Genomic DNA, 22,875 nt, shown 5'->3' on the forward strand with positions numbered 1-22,875 from the left:
AAGGAACAAGAGAAAAAACAAACCAAATCAAAAGAAAATATAAGCGGTTTTTGTTTGGTTTAGTTTTAATCTAAAGAACACTCAACAACTGACAAATGGTTTACCATGTTTCATTCAGAGAAAACAGCACTAACAAACACTCAACAATAAAAAAGTGGCATTTGTCTAATATGCCTTGAATATGCCTACTACACTTAATTTTCTAGTCAGTTCTGGTGAGGTCACCACATTTTGCATCTGTGAAATGGAAGAATGACACTATCTCATATGCAAAGAGCTTTGCCATGTGCTGATGTCTAGTATACAGAGGATTATACACTAATTAGGTATTTATGAAGTTTCCACTGCTCACACTCTTCAGAAGAACGAGATCATGTTCTACCTTATCTGATTAAAAAAATATTCTGTCTTTAACCAACGTTTAAAGGCTGCCTGGCCAGTACACACACAGCTACGATAAATATCATCTTACTTTCTATCCACGATATTTTCCTCTATGCACATCTCCATCCTCTTTCTTCAATTTCCATTTTATTGCTGATTTTCTCTGAAAACATCATCTTCAAAGTCTAGGGCAAACAATACTCTCATGACAGAAGCAGCTTCATAGCCACCAAGCAAGAACTGGTAAAAATAGTTTGAAAAAAGCTTCCAAACTTTAAAAGAGGATTCTTTGTAATTACATATGTGGGACCCCTTTCAGAATTAGAGAGGATTTTCAGACTAAAAGTAGGCACTTCTCTTTACCTCAACTTCCTGTTTCTAATGTGGTGGTTGTATGAGGCAGCTGTTTCCAAGAGATCTTGCATGGTGTTGGTCTTCAAACATGAGAATCAACTGAACACCTGTTTAATTCAATTTCTGCTCCCCGTGAACAGTTATTCCTAGACCCTTCAGAGAAGGGTACCTGAAACTCCATCACAGTAAAACACTAAATAGATTGTTCACAGATAAATTTCCTCTTAATCTAATACATCTACAGCTGGTGACTGGCTGTAATGTAACTCTCAACGTGATTTAATTAAAAACTCAACATAACTAATGTAACTGCAAATACCTGTATTCAGCACTGGTGAGACAGCACCTCAAATCTGGTCTTCAGTTTTGTGTCCCTCACTACAGGAAAAACGTTGAGGTGCTGGAGATTGTCCAGAGGAAGGCAATGAAGCTGGTGAGGGATCTGTAGCATAAGTTTGATGAGAAGCAGCTGAGGGAACTGGGGCTGTTCAGCCTGGAGAAAAGGAGGCTGAGGGGAGACCTTATCTCTGTCTACAACTACCTGAAAGGAGGTTGTAGCATGGAGGGTGTTGGTCTCTTCTCCCAAGTAACAAGTGATGGGACAAGAGAAAATGGCCTCAGGTTGCACCAGGGAAGATTTAAATTGGATATTAGGAAAAATTTATTAAAGGGAAGGGTTGTCAAGCATTGGAACAGGCCGTCCAGGGAACTGGTGGAGTCACCACCCCTGGAGGTGTTTAAAAGACGTGCAGATGAGGTTCTTAGGGACATGGTTTAGAGGTGGACTTGGCAGTGTGAGATTAACAGTTGGACTCTATGATCTTAAAGGTCTTTTCCCACGTAAGTAATTCTATGATTCTATGATTCTGTGATTATTCATTTAACTGCCTCAACTTCTGGAATACAGCTAAGTTTTAGACTTTGGGTTATATTTAATGGAATGTATTCTTTAGACAACTATTCTCTGGTCTGGGCAACAATAACTATCAAAAAATATATCCTTTCAGCAAAATGAAATTCCTTCAGTTCTCTTACTACCCCGTTCCTTTACTACCCTCATCAGATGAAAAATGGAATTATAACATTGTACGTCCATAATAAGAACCAGTACTATGTATCCAAATACTTATCTGGTAATCTTAAAGAAGAACTAAAGAGTTCCTAATTTTGCAGTCTGCTCTCATTTGGAAGTCTAACCAGGTTTGTTCCTGTTTCCTTAAGTTCTTTCTAAGCTGGAGAAAGCTAGTGTTCAAAGGCAGAACATACCTTTGATTCACAGATTTCGACACTTGTTCACAGTATTTTTTCTACCCCAGTCTTACTAGATATTCTAGTGCTTTTTGAAACTAAGAACACAATTCAAATGAAACCTCAACACTAGCACTTCTCTTAATTCAATAAAACATATTTGAAATCCAACAATTATTCATTCTAATTCATATTAGCTTTATTGTTGGACACATCTCTTAACAACCATTGGGCAATTATCAATCATTCCTCTTAGCTTTACTAGGAGCCTTTGACTCATCAAAACTTTGTCTACATATAACTAAGGTAAATAACACTATGTCATTTGTAAGTATTGATACTTGGTTATATATCTCGTACACTGAATTTTGAAACCCTTAGGCATTTCCTTAAAGGTCTTTAGAAAATTAAAAATGGTCTAATTTTCTTACTCTTTTATTCTCATTCACCATTGTGCAGAAATATATTTTAACTGATAGCTAATATCACTTAAGTTTCTCCAAAAGGTTATTATAAAAACCCTTCAAATATATTGGAAGCTTGGCTTCAGTTAATATTTATGGAGTTATTATTATTATTCAGTTAGTATTTTTGGAACCATAGTCTTTCCTGAGAAAAGACACATCCATCTTTTAATTCAATATCACCACAAAACCATTAAGGTTGGAATGGACCTCTTGAGATCATCTAAGTACAACCCTCTTATCAGCAAGGTTGTCCAGGATTGTTTTGAGTTGGGTTTTCAGTGTCTCCACAGATGGAGACTACACAAACTCTCTAGGCAATCTGTTTCAGTGTTTGACTACCCTCACAGTAAAGAAATGTTTTCTTGGCTTTCCACCACCATTTAAATAAGATCTTCACTACAGGCAAGTTGCATATTGAAAATAATTTTCCAATTTAAACTAACAAACAAATAAATAATGTACATATACAAGCTAAGATTAATCTCAGCATTATTTTGGTTCTGAATTCAACAACTTTTGGAATGAAAGTATTTTGGCACCTACTGGATCTAAATTTTCTGGTTTTTAAGCATTCTCATCCAGCTATTCTGCAAGCTTGAGCGATCTCCTCTGGGAGACTTATTGTTGCTATGTTTGTACACACAGTTCATTGTTTCAAGTGCTCTGCAAGTCAGATGAATAAAGTATTCATTTTGTTTATTTCACTGCTGCTGAATCAAGGCAGACCTACATCTTGTAAGAATAGAAGTACTTCACACTTCTACTTTTAGAGCACATTCTACACGAAGTAATTGATTTTCCTCATAGGGACCAATTATACAATACAAAGGAAAATGACACTTACTGATACTGCACCTTTAAAAAGGCCAGCAGAAACAGTAGCAGAAGAAAGATACTCATTACTTATTTTTGGCTTCTTGCAGCATAGGTATTCATAATGTTTTTGTTAGAACACTGATACACCTTGGAGACCTTCACTAAGTTTTAAATGTTCATTTAAATCTGTTTATTTCTCTCTGTAAATGAGCTGTGAACTGTGACCAGAGACTCACCTCTTCTTCAGCTTCCCTTTCTGTTCCTTATTCTTTCACTCTCGTGGCTGAAAAGAGGAAGAATAACCTTGCTGTTGCTGAATTGTCCCTGTTCCTGACAGCCTTACAATGTGCAAAGAGCTAGCAAAGGTATTTGCAGATATTTAAAAAGAGGATTGCAGGAACTGCCATTAATTGAAGACTTGGAATCACCAACAGTTGTGAAAACAGTACCAACCAAGACTGTGGAAGGAAAGCAAAAAGTATTATTACTGACAAAAGATTTTCTTTTGGTTTTAGTTAAAGTTGTGTTCTGGCTAACAGGAATAATTTTTTTTCATTAACATTTTGGAGGCATTCCTCTTCACATAGAGTACTTACATGAAGATCAGCAGTCAACTTAATTTGGCATTGTATTGCACATTTTATCACTGATTTCAGTTAGAGCAGATTATCGTTTCAGTGTTAGTAACACAGCACACTAATTCATACCAAATAAAATCAAAGAATAATATAACTGTTCTGCTTAAATAAATGCCGTCTTCACACTTAAGTCTGGGATATCCTAATGACCCTGAGGCTTCCTTGTACATCAGTACTCTGGAAAACTGTATATCTGGCTGTTCACTGTGACCCAGTTAAGTGGAAAACAGACACTGAGGCAAACACTGGAGTGAAGAAGCCACTGGAAGCATCACCAGAAGCTCTCAAGTAAATAAATTCCATATGCAGCCTGGAACTAAGCTTTTAAAGGGCCTAATTAACAATGGGATTTTCTTCCAAATTTAGACCTGAATATCCTTCTATTACATACCTCCAAAGATAAATGGTAATGCTCCTATCTTTTGCTGTCACAAAGAAGCTGGATGAGGTCATTGCTGGACCACTCTCCACCATCTTTGCCGAGTCTTGGGAAACGGGAGAGATGCTTGAGGACTGGAGGAAAGCAAATGTCACTTCAGTCTTCAAAATGGGCAAGAAGGAGGACCCGGATAACTATAGACTGGTCAGCCTCACCTCCATCCCTGGGAAACAGATGGAACGACTTATCCTTGGTGCCATCTCAAGGCATATCAGGGATAAGAGGGTCATTAGGGGCAGTCAACGTGGCTTCACCAAGGGGAAGTCGTGCTTGACCAACTTCATTGACTTTTATGAGGACATAACAAGATGGATGGATGATGGCAGAGTGGTGGATGTGTTCTACCCTGACTTCAGTAAGGCATTTGACACAGTCTACCACAGCATCCTTACAGCTAAACTGAGGGAGTGCGATCTGGATGATCGGGTAGTGAGGTGGATTGCGAACTGGCTGAAGGAAAGAAGCCAGAGAGTCATGGTCAATGGGGCGGAGTCCAGTTGGAGGCCTGTATCTAGTGGAGTCCCTCAGGGGTCAGTATTGGGGCCGGTATTATTCAACATATTCAACAATGATTTGTACGAGGGAATAGAGCGTACTGTCAGCAAGTTTGCTGATGACGCCAAGCTGGGAGGAGTGGCTGACACGCCAGAAGGTTGTGCTGCCATCCAGCGAGACCTGAACAGGCTGGAGAGTTGGGTGGGGAAAAATTTAATGAAATATAACAAGGGAAAGTGTAGAGTATTTCATCTAGGTAGGAACAACCCCAGGTTCTAGTATAAGTTGGGGAAGAGAGCAGTGTAGGGGAAAGGGACCTGGGGGTCCTGGTGGACAACAGGATGACCATGAGCCAGCATTGTGCCCTTGTGGCCAGGAAGGCCAATGGCATCCTCGGGTGTATTACAAGGGGGGTGGTCAGTAGGTCCAGAGAGGTTCTCCTTTCCCTCTACTCTGCCCTGGCGAGTCCACATCTGGAGTGTCCAGTTCTGGGCCCCTCAGTTCAAGAAGGACAGGGAACTGCTGGAGAGAGTCCAGCGTAGGGCCACAAAGATGATCAAGGGAGTGGAGCATCTCCCTTATGAGGAAAGGCTGAGGGAGCTGGGTCTCTTTAGCTTGGAGAAGAGGAGACTGAGGGGTGACCTTATTAACGTCTACAAATATACAAAGGGTGAGTGTCAGGAGGATGGAGCCAGGCTCTTCATGGTGACAACCAGCGGTAGGACAAGGGGTAATGGGTTCAAATTGGAACACAAGAGGTTCCACTTAAATTTGAGAAGAAACTTCTTCACGATGAGGGCGACAGAACACTGGAACAGGCTGCCCAGGGGGGTTGTGGAGTCTCCTTCTCCGGAGACATTCAAAACCCGCCTGGACATGTTCCTGTGTAACCTCATCTAGGTGTTCCTGCTCCGGCAGGGGGATTGGACTGGATGATCTCTTGAGGTCCCTTCCAATTCCTAACATTCCGTGATTCTGTGAAGCTCCTATCACCAACCTGTTTGGTTGTTGTTGTTGTTTTGTTTGGTTGTTTTTTGTCATTTTTTTTTTAAAGAAGGTTACACTTTCAAGAACCACAGTCTATGACTCAGGATCTCTCAATACTCACTGGCGGTGCAGGACCAGAGGATATGGTAACATGAAAATGGAAACACAGTTGGAATTAACTTTGCAGAGTTGGAATGGCATGGATTAAATCAGGCACAAGGCCTTGCACTCAGCAGGAACACTGAGCAGATGCTCATTAATTGAACAATATCACTTGATGACTATGAATGAAACAATGGAACAGGAATTCTTTCTTTAAAAAAGAAAAGGAAGCAACATGTAGTCACATAACTGAAGAATTACAAAACACATAATCTTCAATTCATTAAAAAAAAAATATACAGCAAATCCATCTTTGACTGCTTGATTCTGCAACTTTACTATTCTTTTCAAATAAAATTTGTAACCTCAGTTCTTCCAGGTTTAAATCAGTATCGGTATAACAGCATTCATATAGGTTATGACTGGAGTTGGAATCTGTTTTACAAGCAATTGAGCTAACAGAATATACATGTATGTGTGTGTATATATATATATATATATATATATATATATATATAAACAACTTTTATCCTTGTGTGTGGAATTGGAGCACTGTAATGATGTCACAAATTCCTGCTGAGTAGGGGAATACAGAATCTCAAGAGTCTTGGGATTTCAAATAATTCCATATTTTTAGCTGCAAATTTCCAAATGTCTCCTGTAGCGTCCTTCCTACTAATTTCAGATTTCAGCTCTTTGTTACAACATGGCTTTAATCAAGTCATAATTCAAATTATTATAGTAATAACAATATAAAAAAAACGACATCTGAACAACAGATTAGAATTTACATTGATCTCTACTGTTAGGTAGCCAGTTTTTCAATAATTCTTTATGAAAAGAAGTTTAATGTACTACCAAACATACATTACAGTAATATTTTGCAGTCCTCCATTATGGCACTGCACAAATAGTCAAACTTTGTAAAAGCATTTGTGATTATGATGTGAAAGTGCTCAGTGTGGCTGGTGAGAAATGTCATTTTGTGATGAGGAAACTGAGGCACAAACAGCACAGCAATTTGTAGAAGGGTACACAATCTCCGGCACGTATATAAACCACAGATCAGATCCTCCTACAAGATGACCATTCTGAACATATTCATTGATCTGTGAGTGTCGGATACTCTTAGCATTACTTTCTGATTCAACGGGTGCAGAGGAAAAAAAGAGGAAAGGGAAAGGGAAAGGGAAAGAGAAAATACCCTAATATTTATTTTGATAGATTTTTAGAAAAAGTGTTCTTCATAAATTCCAAACCATATTTGAAGATGGTTAAGTGAAAAACTGTACTATAAGGAATTTCATCTAATCTTTAGAAAATTAAGCCTTTAAAAGCACCCACATGAAAATACTCTTTCAAGGATTGATTCAGAAGAAGAAACTGTGGGCAAATTGGATTCTTTCCAAAAGAGAATGGTATTATTTCAAATGCTGTTTTTCTAAGTAGCTGAAATCATAATAAATCTGTGTTAATGCTACATTGCAAAATAAAATTTTATTATATTTTGAATTTATTATTTTGTGGGGGATTTTTTTTTACATTTTTCTTTACAGTTAATTCACATTTTAAAATTTATGTTTCCTTAGGGTAAGCTATATTATATTAAGGCATTATTACTGAGGAAGTTGCTGCCTATTTTTTGCTTGCTGATGTTACAAGGAAAAAATCAGCCTACAAAGAATAAAAAAAGTTTCAATATTTCCTTAAATTTGTTTTTTCTCCATCTTTTTTTTTCCCCTCATCTTTTTGTATTCCTGGTTATTATATTGTATCATGCCATGCACATGCCTCTTTCCTTTAATTACTTTTTGTACTTACTTCTTCATCCACATTTTTACTACCTGTTGCTAAGCAACATGCATAACATTAGGACATATATTCATTTATCTTTGAACATGTCCTACTTCCGATTTGTGTCATTCTTTTCCAATACTTTATCCCATTCAATATTGCTGTTGATTTCCATATTTTTTCACATCTTTTTCAGGGTAACTTGCCTAAGAATATCTAGGCAATTTTTAAAGTAATTCCTGAACAGCTATACAGTTTTGATACTCAGTGTTGATGCTCTTTTTCATTTTTATCTCTTTTCAATTAAAAAAAAAAATATACATTCTGCATGAAGAAATGCATCTGTTAACTTTAGCAGAGGTATGAAGTCAAGAATAGAAGAGAGAGAGGAAGGCTACTAAAACAGGGACCTGCAGGAAGGGCAAAAGACAGCGTGAATTAGCATCTGAGATGGACCTTGTTTCATAAATATGGTGGGGTCTTAGAGGCAGAGAAAAGTGTAGATTTGATGTAGTTAAGGCACAGGAGCAAAGGTAAGACTTAAAATGCAGAATGTCTCGGGTAAACCAATTACTTGAGCCATTAGGAAATTGTAGGCTTTGTTCCTGTATGTTTCTTGAAAGCTACACAGAATAGCAAGCAGGGAAACTGCAGTAAGCCTTCTCTGAAAGATTTTTAAGACTTACTATACAGACATCATAGGTGTCCACTTTTAAGGGTTCATATTCACATTAAAAATTGAAAAAGTTTGGTTATAAACTATTATAGAATATGAAAGAAATTCAACTACTTGCTATCCTTCAGCCTCCCCTAACTCTATTCATTTTTGTTCTCTTTCTTTCAGAGTCATGTAATATTTTAATAAATTATCTTCAAAAAGCCAGACAGGGTTATGACAGGGTAGAAATGGGTTAATAATGTCCTAAGGAATTAGCCTTGCCAAATAACAGACGCTGTCAGCATCAATCCAATTTTCTCTTCTAGAAAAAAAAAATACTTAGAAGATCAGAAAGATGTTTAATGAGTAGAGAAATAATGAATCTAGCCTTCTATAGATTTGCTTCATTCACCTACCATAATAACCTGATTCCTAGTGACTTCTCACTTTACAATACCTCCAATTCTCTTCATGCTTCTCACCCTTTTCATTTTCCGTGTTGCTTGGCGGAGTAAGTGGCAGTATATGCCACAACTGACTGAAATTGTATGTATGTTTAAAAACTACATATATGTAAGAAATTGCTAAATACAGCCTTAACAGATAGCCTGCTTTTATTTCTCAGAATGAATAACTAGCATGTCTTCTGCCTCAGCTGGAAAACCACACGTCACTAAAAATTTAAGTTCTAGACACTTAGGATGGTTTAGATTTCTATTTGTTTCCAGTTTGGTTGAAATTGGCCAATGTATTAAAAATAATTAAGGCAGGATAGACAGAAGATGTGAATTCAAAAGACTTACTTCCCTAGAACACCAGAAAGGTGTATGATGAAATAAAAAAGAGAGGTGGCATTGATTAAAAGCAACCATATGGAATGGCCAAGGTGTCCTCCTACTCCAGAGTAGGCAGCATGTTGTCATTTGTTTCAGCTACCCATTCTTAAGTCTTCCTTCCACATATCAACACATACGAGACCCCTTCAAAAGGCCTCTCTCTACCTTTGCACTGAACTCTACAATGAAGAGTGATCTCTTAGATCAAAACTATATTCAAAAGTATCCTGTACCCCTTGGAAAGGATGCCAAATGGCACCATCAGCATGCAATACATAAAATGTGTGTTTCCTAAATGGCAGTTATATAATGTCAGTCTTGAATCACTCTTTTGACACAAAGGAGAAAGCTTTATTCTTTGGTATGCACCTTCATCTACTTTTCCCATCTGCTCCAAAAATCTTGTTCCATTTTATACATGTCTTCATAGGACTAAGAAATATTAAAAGAGGTGAGGAGGAAAGATGAAGAAATGAACAATTTGAGCAATATAACAATTTCTCATAAGATTTTTTTTAATATATTATGTCATTCACCCACGAGCATGATTTAGTCCATGTCCATGATCTATTGATTGCCCTCCTTTCCCCAGGTTTTCAATGAACTTATAATGTCAACAAATTTTAAATAAAGCATTCTACTTTCCTCATTGTACATGTTAGGCCTCTGGCACTTACTAAAAATGCACAGATGTAAGAGGGAATTGCTGTTCATATAATTTTTCATTGTTTCACTTTGGCTTTTGCCAGCTTCTCTCTTCTGCTGTATTTGAGGATGACATCTCAAACCAAAATAAACATGTACTTTTCTTCATCACTATTCCCCAAAAACCATGTCATGCAGATGCAGGCCAACAAACTCTGAACCATCAGAAACCATTGGCGGCACCAGGTTCAGCAAACAAGCCAAACAGATCAGAGAGCTCGTATCTGTGGTCACCAAAGGTAAATCAAGGTTGTTCCTGGTTGTGGCTGGACATCTGTCACCATGCTGGACTTTCCTGAAGTTTCAGAAGGTTAAACCAGTTTAACCTGTATAACCCTAAATGTTCAAGAATGCTTCATGATTCCCCGTTAAAGCTTCAGTAGTAGATAAAAGTTCCTTTAACATCTAAAAGGGGTCCTACTATCAGGACACAAGACTATGAAAGAGTTCATGTGAGACTAGGAGGCTGTATATGGTATCTTATTATATTGCAAAGTCATGTAAATTTTAAAGTAGAATAACCTCACATGCACTTAATAAACAGCAAATGCACATATATGCCTCTGTAGGCCTCCACATACATTCAATTCAGCAAGATAACATAATTTCAACTTACACAAGTGAAGAAATCCTTACCGTGTTTCATAAACAGATTAAAAAGTTTTTATACATTTTTATGGGATTGTCATCCGATTTCTTGACATTATTAATTAAGCTCTGGACTTAAACTAGCATTTATTGCTACCAACACCTCTCTTAACTGAAGAGCAGAAAGAAGTTATTTCCAACTTCTGTGTAGGTACTTAGGTTCTCCACCCCTAAAAGCAAATGTATAAAACAATATCAAGGACAAAAAATTCCAAACTGTTACTATTCCAAGCCATGACTATGGAGAACAGTTAACAAGCAAGAACAGTATTTTCCAAACACAATAAATTCTAACTACTGACACTGCTTGAGTGAAGTTATGATCTCTGAACACCAATAACATTAGTCACTTGACTTCAGAAGCCATAGTCTCTAAGATTCACACCTCTTCAGTTACCTTCAGGCCTATGTGTGAGGTATGACCACTGTTTACTTTCTTCTAAATGAAAGACCAGCAAATGGAAAGGAAATCCACTACCAGAAGAGGCCAACTATGAAAAAGTTCCAGTCCTGAACAGCTGGGATTTTAAAAGGATGTAAAACAGAGGAACAAGTCTGTGAAACAGAATGGCTGTGCTATATACATATATGGAAATGAGCATGACACACATTTACTAAAATCAATCTTCAGAAAAAAAGAACAAGATTAAGGTGGGGGCCAGAGAACAAACTAGTTAATTACAGACTTGTTAATTAAATGCACCAGTGCCTCCTTACTGACATTTTTTACAAGATTACTCCAGACAAGGTTCCATTTGAAGTGTATATGAAGCACAGTTTGTTAGCATGAAAAAGTCTGATAAATCTGGGGGAGGCACACCAATGTTTGAGGGATGGGGTGCTAGTGCCGTCTTTTTGTCTGCCGTCTTGGTGGAGGTAGAGGGTGGAGATCTATGCAGCAGTTAAGATGAAAGGGTTATTGATGTGTTAGAAACCATGCGAGCATCTGAGGATGGTCAAGTAGGAGTTAAGGCTTCTCCCTGCAAAAAGGTGGTAGACTCAATGGCCCAGCTGAAGTGCATCTATAGGAATGTACAAAGCATTGGCAACAAACAGGAGGAGCTGGAAGCCACTGTGAGGCACAAAAACTATGATATAGTTGCCATTATGGTGGGATGACTCATATAACCAGAGTGCTGCAATGGATGGCTATAAACTCTTTGGAAAGGATAGGCAAGGGTAGGTAGCCATGTATGTTAGGGATTGTCTAAAGCTTAATGATGGCGACAATCACGTTGAGTGTTCACGGTTAAGAATCAGGGTGAAGGCCAACAAGGCAGATATTCTGGTGGGTGCACAAGTCTGATAAGGAGCAGCTGAGGGAACTGGGGCTTTTCAGCCTGGAGAAAAGGAGGCTGAGGAGAGACTTTATTGCTGTCTACAACTACCTGAAAGGAGGTTGTAGCATGGAGGGTGTTGGTCTCTTCTCCCAAGTAACAAGTGATGGGACAAGAGAAAATGGCCTCAAGTTGCACCAGGGGAGGTTTAGACTGGATATTAGGAAAAATTTTTTCACCAAAAGGGTTGTCAGGCATTGGAACAGACTGCCCAGGGAAGTGGTGGAGTCACCATCCCTGGAGGTGTTTAAAAGATGCATAAACGAGGTTCTAGGGAGATGGCTTAGAGGTGGACTTGGCAGTATTAGGTTAACAGTTGGACTTGATGATCTTAAAGGTCTTTTCCTACCTAGATGATTCTATGAACCTTCCAACACAAGAAGCCACAAAGAAAAGAGTAAATAGTTGATATAATTATTTCAAATAAGAATTGATACGCCTTTTAAAATTACACTGAAATGTTTAATTTTTTTTTTGTAGAATTATTTTTAACTATAAAATTAATATAAGGAAAAATTTATTAGGTCCTTAAACTGGAATAATACTTATGCTCAAAAATTCTATTCACAATGTATTATGTATATTTATGCATAAGAAGAAGACAATGCTCTATGTATTTATATTCACTAACTTATGTAAAGAACTAACATTGCATTTGGCATCGTAGTGTATATGCCATATTAACATTATTCATGGGAGAAAAACCCAGCAGATAAAGCCCAACAGAAGGAAGAAGAGAATTTGCCGCCAAGTTTGCGATTTAGATGTGTAAGACAAACAGCTTAGTATTTATTAGATGAAGCAACAGACACTGTCAGTTAGAGTAGATAAAATGAACCAAAACTGTCTGTTGAGAAAACAAGGGTTGTTCATTCACTCATTTCTTAAAATTATTTAATTCTGAAAGAGATTAACAGTACTAGAAGCTTATAATCAGAGGACAAAGATGCACACATAAAACACAGTAGATAGGTTGACTAAGAATATACTAAAAAAAAAATCCTTAATACAAGATAGTTACAAAAGGATCATTATTTTTGCTCTGCTAAATGTACTTACCAGTTAAATTACAGAGATAACAGATCAATTTCTCAACAGTAAAACTTCATTCTAAGTATCGAATTTGGCTTACTTTCAGCAAAGACTCATAACTAGCTTGCAGAATAAGACTTCAAATAACGAAGGACTTGAAATAACTTATTTACTTGTTTCTGCAGGCTATTTGGCAATATAGACTGGCGGGTTACCCTGATAGGAAGATTGGAATTTGCTTCCTTATGCTTTCCGAAGGTAAGAAATATGACCTCTGCATGTGTCTGAGCAACCCCAGGAATGTACTCTACTGCTTGCAAAATGAACACGTGTTCCAATGCCTTATACTCACATAATTCTGACAACAGGCTTTCAATAGGCAGTCAATCAAGTAAATAACTGAAACATCATAACCCAGCAAAAATGTGGTTTTGTCGAAACTGGTTTGCAGTTCTCCAACCAATTATTTCATAATTCTTATAAAATTCAAACATTTAACCGAACTCTCTAAAGAAAGCCGTTTAACTGCTATAAGAGACTTCGCAACCCTATCTAGCTAGGAAGATTTGGTGAATTCTAGATTGGCAGCAGAAACTTGGAACTGGGGAAGGAAAAGAAGAGAGTCTCTGTTTTCAAAGTAACCAATATTCTAGACATCAGTGATGTCCTTTAAAGCCTCTTGGTACTTGACGATTAACTTAGAGGAAAACATCATGAAAGAGAAACAAACATGATCCAAATAGTCGAACAAATTTCTCAGACATTTAGTGTTTGTTAAACACATGTAAGGATTGGTAGTGGATTGAATACACCTGCGATACTCATACAGCACATACATGGCATTCCCCTTATAAAGATATAAAGATTATATCATGCCAAGTAGTCCTAACAGAGGACACAGAACATTGGTGGTATATTGGATTTTGACAAAAGGCTCTTCTGCACATTTTGTCTTATTAATGCCTGTCTGGATCCAAATATAACTAATAATGAGGTCACAAATAAATAAAAATAATTTATTTGGAAGAGTCTGCATTCAATGCAGAGAATGCAATTGCAGCTGTTGTACAGTTCTAGGATATAGAATCCGGACAGGGATTTCTTGGCTGAAATGGAACTATGAGTTTCATATGGGAAACTAATAGTTTTACTTATTGAAAAGTTTCTAAAAAGTATGACATGATTTCTAGGAAAAAGAATGTTGTTCTACAGAAATATGGGAATAACAACAGCATATCTGACAAGCAAACAGTTTCCTGACTCATTATCTGTCTATCACAGTGGGCGTTATCAGATGTTCCAAATAAAAAATAATTATGGAGCATTTTACTAACAAGTTTTTTTCTATTCCTACTTAATAACCCTTGTAGACAAAGGAAGAGAAATAGGAAAAAATAGCTGTGAATTCATGGGGATGTGGCGGGATGAAAGAATTACAAGTTATAAGACTTTAAGGGTCTAGAAACTAAAGACAAATAAGGTGAGAAACTACCATGAAAGATCTTTTTTTGCAAAGGAAAAGAGAATTTAGCATGAATCAATTACTTCTCCTACAAATGCTACAGTACACACACACAGAGGGAAGAAAACTGAAGCCACAATTTCTGGTCACGTCTGAATGAAGGAAGTCTAGAGTGGGGCAATTAAAGCCTTTTCACAGAAAGCTCTTTTCAAACAAAGTAATAACACAAGAGGGTATGTTTCTCCAGAATACGTGGCAGGTAAGTACCACAAGCGCTCAAGGATGATATTAACAAAGGATCCTAAATGGCCAGCATTCTATTTGGAATATTGTTCACAATGACAGGAAATGGAATCCTTCTTGACTGCACTGAATCAATGGGTTGAATAGAGCTTTCTCTGAACCAGCTCCCTGGGAATTACACTGAAGTTCTGTGTCAAAACCACATACGCTCTTTTTTATATTTAGAAGCACAGGGCACAAATCCAGAGAAATAGTTTGTTAAAAGAACTGGTTATGAAATTAAAAAATCTGTTGATCCGAATTACCAACAATTTAGCACTTTGAATTACATGTCAAATAAAAGATGCAGTTTATTTTGCTTTTTATTCTTAACACTGGAGAGAAATCTACTTTTGATTAAAAATACACTCGGAAAGAGCTTAAGAAATGTCTTGCCCTTCAGGGTAGAGGTTCAGCTTTGGATGAAAATGAATTGTTGTTATCAAATAGCTGTTTAATAGTTTATTTGAAACTAGTTTGGTGGAGTAGGTCTCCTTCCCAGTTTCTAATCATCCAATGAAATTAAAAAATAATCAACATTCGTGTAGGTAGTCCCTGTAAAGAGATCACCAAACTGAATAAATATAAGCTATTGCTAGAAGAACTGATTCACATTTGAGGCATGCTGGCAGGTGAGAAAAAAGATATCTGCACTGCTATTATCCCAGATGTTATTCATAACAACAACAAAAAAAGATGTTATGAATTTGGTTTATTTTATAGTGGCCACATTCTAATATTTCAATTATATGTTACAGTTTTACCCCATCTGAAAGAAACTGTCTTTAAAAGAGAGCCCCAAGGACATGACCAGCTAAGCACTTATTGTAGTATTAACACATTTTAATAAGTTATATTACCATGGATGTATTATGGTAAGTGACCATATGCATATCCCTATTCAATGGCAATGCAAAATAAAAAGGATTCATGTGAACTAAGAATGGTTTATGTTAAAACAATTTGCTTTGTGCTTCAAATACCAATGAAAGAAACCCGGCATGAAGGGAAGGAGTGATAACTAAGAGGCAGGAACCAGTGACTTACTTAAATTTCCCAACATAATTGCAAATACTTGTTTGGACATATCCTCAAAATTAGAAAAGCACAAATGATTAAGTTAAATAAGAACTTAATTTAAATTACTAACTTTAAAAATATTTTAAGGTTTATTTCATGTTTTTTTTCTCAAATTAGAAAAAAGTATGTTCAACTATTTAGAAGGAATGAGTGTGTAAATGTGTAGCATATTGTATAACACTCGCACGATAGATTTTGCTCTCAAACCTGCAAAAATTCCTATGTGTGCTTATGTCAATTGTTTCAGCAGTCCCTTTCTCTTCAGATAAAGTGATACACAAAAAAGTTCAAAATGTTAACTGAATTTTCTGTAGGATTGGGAAAATATATACACCTGGGTCATATCTGCTAGAAATCCTATTTAAAACTTTTGTTAGGATGACTGGTGTCAGATTTATTTATAATGAAAGCCCCATGCTTTCACTAGCTGTGAAGTACATGTACAACAGCTTCCTGCTCCATAGGAACAGTATATGCCCAGTTCCTCTAGGATTTAGCTAGTGATGTGTAATAGACAAGTGTTAGAATGAAGGAATAATTTGAATTTACAGTACTGTACTAGGTCTGGCTGGGATGGAGTTAATTTTTTGGATGTGTGTCTAGACCAGCGTGGATGCCACACCAGTGTTTTGGCTGCTGCTGAGCAGTGTCACACAGCCTCCGCGCTTGCTTTGTCCCACGCCACTCCCCCACTGCGCGGGTTGGACATGGGCAACAAGTTGGAAGGCGACACAGCCAGAACAGCTGACCTGAACTGACCAAGGGGTTGTTCCATACCATATGAAACGTGTTGCTCATGCTGTAAAGAGACTTACAATATCACCTATTGTTGCAATAAAAGAAAGGCTGAGAGAGTTGAGGCCATTCAGCCTGGAGAAGCTCCAGGGAGACTGTTTTACAGGTTTGCAATATAAAAAGGGGGCTTATAAGATGGAGAGAGACTTTTCACAAAGGGCTGTGGTGACAGGACAGGGGTTATAGTTTTAAAATGAAAGAGGGTAGATTTATGTTGGCTATAAGGGAGAAATTTCTTACAGTGAGAGTGGTGAGGCACTGGACCAGGCTGCCCAGGGAAGCCGTGGGTGCCCAATCCCTGGAAACACTCAAGGTCGGGTTGGATGGGACTTTGAGCAACCTGATCTAGTTAGTGAAAGATGTGCCTGCCCGCAGCACAGGAGTTGGACTAGATGATCTTTAAAAGTCATTTCCAACCCAAAACATTCTATGACTGTATGACATGTTCAGCAATAAAAGCTTGGGGAAAGGAGGAGGAAGGAGGAGATGTATGTGGTTATGGTGTTTATCTTCCGAAGTAACCAACAGGAGTGCTGCTTTCCAGGAAGCAGCTAAACATCTGCCTGCCGATGAGGAGCCATGAATAAATTCCATATTCTCTTTTGCTTGCATGTGCAGCTTTGCCTGACTCATTCAAGTGTGCTTATCTCAGCCCATGGGTTTTCTTGCTCTTCCGATTCTTTTTGCCATCCCACTGGGGGGGCAGTTAGTGAGTGACTGGGCGGGTGCTTAACTGCTGGCCAGGGTCAACCCACCACAGGTAGCAGAGGATGTTGTTAAATAATTGGATTACAAAATTGGTTATACATACAAAAAACGAACTGAAACTCACAATTAATATTACCTAAAAGATATATTTATGTTTAGCTGTTAACTCAAGGTTCTCTACAAAATGTTTCAACCATATATGTTTTCTTCCAAATATCACCCCACTTAGGCAGAGCCTGGAACACCAACAGCCTTAATTATGTAACAGTTCCTTGTGTAATTAATCATCAAATAAGTACTGCCTTGAAAAAGAAGAATTTGTGTGAGAGTACAGCTTCAAAAAGTAAAAATAAATCAATTTTACTCTTGTCTCCCTGAAAATCCTTAGTACTTTTTTAGATTAATTACGAGGATCTCAGTTTTTATTCCAGTTCCTCTTATTTCTTACGCCACAGAGGGAAACAGAGTGGGTATTATAAGACAGCTGTTGGATCTTTGTCCACCTCCTAAATGCCAGCTCAGGATAGACAGGAGAATCTGTTGGATTATTTTTACTTTCTGTCTTCCTGGAGAGAGATACTGGTTACAAAAAAACAGTTTTAAGTCCAGTCCCTCAGGGGAGACAGTAAATAAAGATGCTGAGCCAGGTCCTTTCCACTTTGATGTTCAGTATGGTTTACCATCTTCTTTTACCAGTTTTAGGGCAATGGTACACTATTCGTGGGCAAGGGGCAAGCTTTTAACCCATGATTTGGAAAAAAAAAAAAAGAAGAAAGTACATACACTGATATGCAAGCGCAGACAAAAAAATGCATCTTTTCTATTAGAGATGGTTCTCAAGAGATAAGGAAAAAGACTTGTGTAGGTGATGAAGTGTGATAATATGAAAGGCTGCAAGACAGTTGCTTAAGAAACAAGAACAACAAAGGAATAAACTACTGCAGGCATCACCAGAGCTGGAATGACATTGTACTGTGTACTACGTTTCCATGGCAACTAGCCATAGGAAGATGAATGTCTCATATTCACTGTGCTCTGCAGTACATGTCTATAAATCAAACTTGCATAAAAGAGCATAAGATTTCTTCCATGGGGTGGCTCTGAAAGCCTGGTTATTTTCTCATTACTAGATAATTACATGAAAGAAATACGAGACAATTAGGTCATTTTCTGTATGGAAAGTACCAATATGTACAAGAAGTACTAATATACCTCTAGTGTGTGATCCTATCAATCTAAAGGCACAGCAGCATAAAATGTGAATGCTTTCTTTTCTTCCTTAAAATCTGATCTATGCTTGCTAGCTTTAAAAACTCCGTGAGACTTTTCTGTCCACTTTTGCTTTGTAAGACATTTTTCATCATTTATAGGTTCACTCACATTCACATGTGATTGGTTTTCAGCTTACTTCTGTTACTGTTTTCATTACTATGGTCTAAGGATTTAGCATACAAATAACTTATGTTTTCTAAACAAATGCCACAGCTAAGACAAATATTTTCCCAGCAGCAGTAATTAATAATATTGTATAATCTGAATATGACACATTCACAACAAAAAAAGGGAAACACTACTTGAAATATTTTTTTTAAGTATTTGTATTCCACTTTAAAAGACAACACATTCACTTACAGACAGCCGTTTATCACAAATTATTATTGCAAAGGACTTGTCACATTTCATATCTGTGTAGCTACATGCAGAACAGCAGCAATATTGTAAAGAAATTCTGGTGTGTGCTGCCCATTGAAAAGAGTCCCATCATGGAAGAACGTACCATCGCTCCATCTACCTTAGCAGGAACCTCTGCAATTCCTATGCCAAGAATGTCCTGAAGCTTTACAACCAATTCAAATTAATTCACTACATCTTTGTACATCTATAAAAGAATATGCAATGTTAAAGTAAAGCAGGGATATTAACTGTATGTTTCATAGCCCTGTACTCCAGTAAATACGTACAGCTATATCTCGGTTCCACACCTCATTCATAAACATGTAATACCAAGTTTAATTTGCTGGACTGTGATAATGCCAGCCTTAGAGCTGCTGTTGATCACGACGTATCTTCTTTACTGGGTACAGAGTATATCTTAACATCTGGTTGAACTTTCCTTCATTTATAACTTCATCATGATTATAATTTAAATTCAAAATTGGGGAGTTTCATTGACAGAATGATGGGCCAAAAGTTCTCAGAACTATTTTACAATATGAAGCTAAGTCTGAATTTATTTGGCATTTTTTCAATGAGGAAGATAATGAAAAAGCATATGTAAAAATGCAAAATGAAAAATGCCGTATGAAAAGCAAGTACATATGCTTTTTTGACCTAAAAAGTGTTGATATTCAAGAAAAAAACATTTTAAACACCGCGCAGAAAAATTGGCCCTCCATAGAAGTCCCTACAATAAAATATTTTTAAAGGATAGTACCTCAGGCTATGCTACCTACATTTTCCTATTCATTTCTTGACAATATACCAAAAAGTGACACTAAAATCAATTTGACATCAAAAAAATACACCACAAAACTTCTCAAACCCTCTTAAAATAATTTCTCTCCTCAAAATGTATTACATGTTTAGCGGAAAACCACAAAATTACCATCTAAGACATCAGACACTCTGCACTTTGATTTTGTCATCGTATGCCAGTGGCTTGAAAGATGCTCAGACCAATTCCTGTTCTGCTCTAACACTTTGTACCATGATTCGAAATAATTGCAAAGATGAAAAACAACCAAAAGTCCAACTCCACCTTGTAAAGGTGGTGCTCAGCAAACCATCTGATGCTGTGTCTTCAAAAGTGAAGGACTACTCTCAATGACTGAGTTGCTTCCAAACAAATAATTCACCTGACAAAAAGAAAGTTTTACGCTTTGCAATGCAATGTTTTCCAAAATATTTTTAAAATAATGTTTACTGGCAACTGCAGAAGATCAATTTTTTATGTCTGCAAATGACTCTCAAAACTTTATTCGTTCACTTCTGAGCCAATCTCATTTTGTAAGAAATCTCACCACTACTGCCTTGCAATATGCACTACAGTTTAACTGAATTTTTCAAGAGACAGCTCTTGAATGCAGATTTCCTGATTACAGGAGAAAGTGTAGAGGTAGAAGATTTTAGGCTTCTTCAGAAACAGCACAGGCAAAAAATTACCGTTAATATGTATTATTTTAATTATATTTATTATTTTCATTATTTCTATGTATACAATTTATATTAACCATTATGTTATTTACAAATATTGTTTATATTTGTAATATATATTATTAAAGGCACTGAAACAGTAACATACTGAAGCTTGTATTTCAGTTGCATGATACAATCCAATCATTTCAATTAACTGAAATACATACAACAAAAAGCCTGCTATTCAGGAATAAGGATCTCTTTGTTGTTTACTTGAAGGCTTCAACTATGATTTTTTCAGATAACTGAGGAGAAGCAGAATTGAAGGCTTTCTTGAAGTCTTTAAAAGTCAAAAACCCTCTATCTTTGAATTCAAAGATAGACAAGAGAAAAATAATGTCAAGGAAATCTTTCTTTAAAGTACTTAATACAATTATGTTTGCCTGTGAGCTAATCAATTCACATTTCTGAAATGATTATACACTCTTTAAACTATTGAATTCGCAAAATGTTTTTGGGTGGCTACATTATATAGACAGTCGAAGAAAGATTTTATACTGACAATTCTTTTTTGCCACTATGAACCCTGTCTGATGGTACTGGGGCTATAACATCTACAACTCTCTCACTTCAATTTTAATTTTGAAAGTAGATATTTTGAATGGAAAACTTTTGAAAATTTTAGATTTGTAAAACTTTGAAAATACAGACTCTAGAATATGTAAAATTACCTTTCAAGTCTATCATTTTCATTGACATCTTAGTTATTCTGACCATTGTTTCAAAAATTATCTTTCATTAAAAAATTCTCCTTAAGTCCTTTGAAATTACTCACTAAAAATAACACTGCAAAAGCTCCTTTTAGTTCATGGCAAAAAGCTGAGTGGATGCTTATCTGATCAGCCCAACATGTGATCTGCCGTATGTTTCACTTTCCCTCTTTTCAAGAACCAGAGTCCTATCTCAGGTCAGGAAGAAAAGGGCAAAGGACCATCTGCATCTGAGCTCAGAGGCTCCTGATGAAGTTCCCTTGTATCAGTTTGGTGATGGGAGATCCTCTGCCATCTAGCAGAAATGAAAAGGAATCACCACATCTACTTTCCAACAAGAATGATAAAAACTCCTTGTTGCTTTGGTTTCCCTTCCTCAGTCTATCATGAGAAGTGAAAGAGATCTATAAACATCACCAGGGACACAAATCCATAAAATATATGGCATAAATTAGTAGAGAGCATGAGAAATAATGAAAGGTAGTAATAGCAAGTAGGTAGGGTGAATGGCTAGAGATTTAATAGGCGGAGAAGCTCACCGTACAACAGACAATCCACCTAGAACGCTGTAGCCTACTGAACAAGACTTTATGTACAGTAATATCATCATGCTCTTTGTTACTCTGGTAGTGTTTTACTTAACTTTGCAGCATCTAGGTCATCTCATCTTAAGTTCTTTTTATCTCCTTCATGCGTTCTCTTTTGCTTAATTGTTTTAGAATTAAATTAGTACGACGAATATTTAGGAGAAAAAAACCTTGCACATCAAAAACTGTAAATATTTGCCTTGTTTCATTTCTGTACAAATGTGCAGCCTTGTTTGCTCTCATGAGATTTAAAAATTTTCCAAATAATAGACCTAGAAAAATGTAAAACATAAATAAATCTCCCTGCAAAAATGTCAATTTTTCTAGTTAAAAATATGTATGACTGTGGTCTAAAAATTATGAATAATTTTAATTAGATAAATAAACACAACAGTAAAACTGAAAGTTAGATCATGATCATGTAAATGTTTCAATAGAATTTAAATTTTCTCACATATTTTCTATATTTGAATTTAATGCTTCTATTTACTTCTGCTTTTTTTTCCCTGCCATCTCATGTTTCCTTGCACTGGAGAGAAACATGGACTTTTCCAAGTCAATAGCACTTGTACGTCATGGATAAAGATCCATGCTGCATAAGCAATCTATGTGGCGTCATTCTCAGCATTGGAAAAAAACCTCTGAAATAACCTATAACCTCAGATATAGAATCCTATGAAATTCTAATAAAATTGAATGTAAAACTGGATTGGTTATTCTTCCTGTATATGATATGAAAGTCTTTACTTGCACATTTGTCCTTTCAATGAACTGAAAATGAAAGAAATTGAGATGCAAACCTAGTTTATAAGTACTTAATTCATGATTTATTCTAAAATCAAACATAAAAATTAAGAAACAAAAATCTGCCCCTCAAAACTTCAGGCCTCCCCGTGAAACATGCAAAAATCTTGATACAAAAATTCTGCAGATACTTAAAAAAAACCAATCCCACTTCAGCTCAATATTTAAGCAGACAAATATTCCCTTCTCAAAACTTCCTAACATATGCTTCATGCTCATTTTAAACAACTTAATTTTCTTCAGAAGGCAACATGACTGTATCCTGCAGAAATTTTTCTTTATCAAATAATATAACAAAAGCTCTGCACTACT

General features: G+C 36.6%; 1 protein-coding gene across 1 annotated transcript in view; it reads right to left on the reverse strand.

The window, feature by feature from the left end:
• The window catches only part of EFCAB11 (EF-hand calcium binding domain 11), a 64,892-nt gene that overhangs the window by 34,919 nt on the left and 7,098 nt on the right, over nucleotides 1-22,875 (reverse strand). The window contains exon 3 of the mRNA XM_071808620.1: nucleotides 20,676-20,852. Coding sequence (XP_071664721.1) covers nucleotides 20,676-20,852 — 177 coding nt within the window. The remainder of the gene's footprint in view (nucleotides 1-20,675; nucleotides 20,853-22,875) is intronic.

Source organism: Patagioenas fasciata, chromosome 5, assembly GCF_037038585.1.
Source record: "Patagioenas fasciata isolate bPatFas1 chromosome 5, bPatFas1.hap1, whole genome shotgun sequence".
NCBI lineage: Eukaryota > Metazoa > Chordata > Aves > Columbiformes > Columbidae > Patagioenas > Patagioenas fasciata.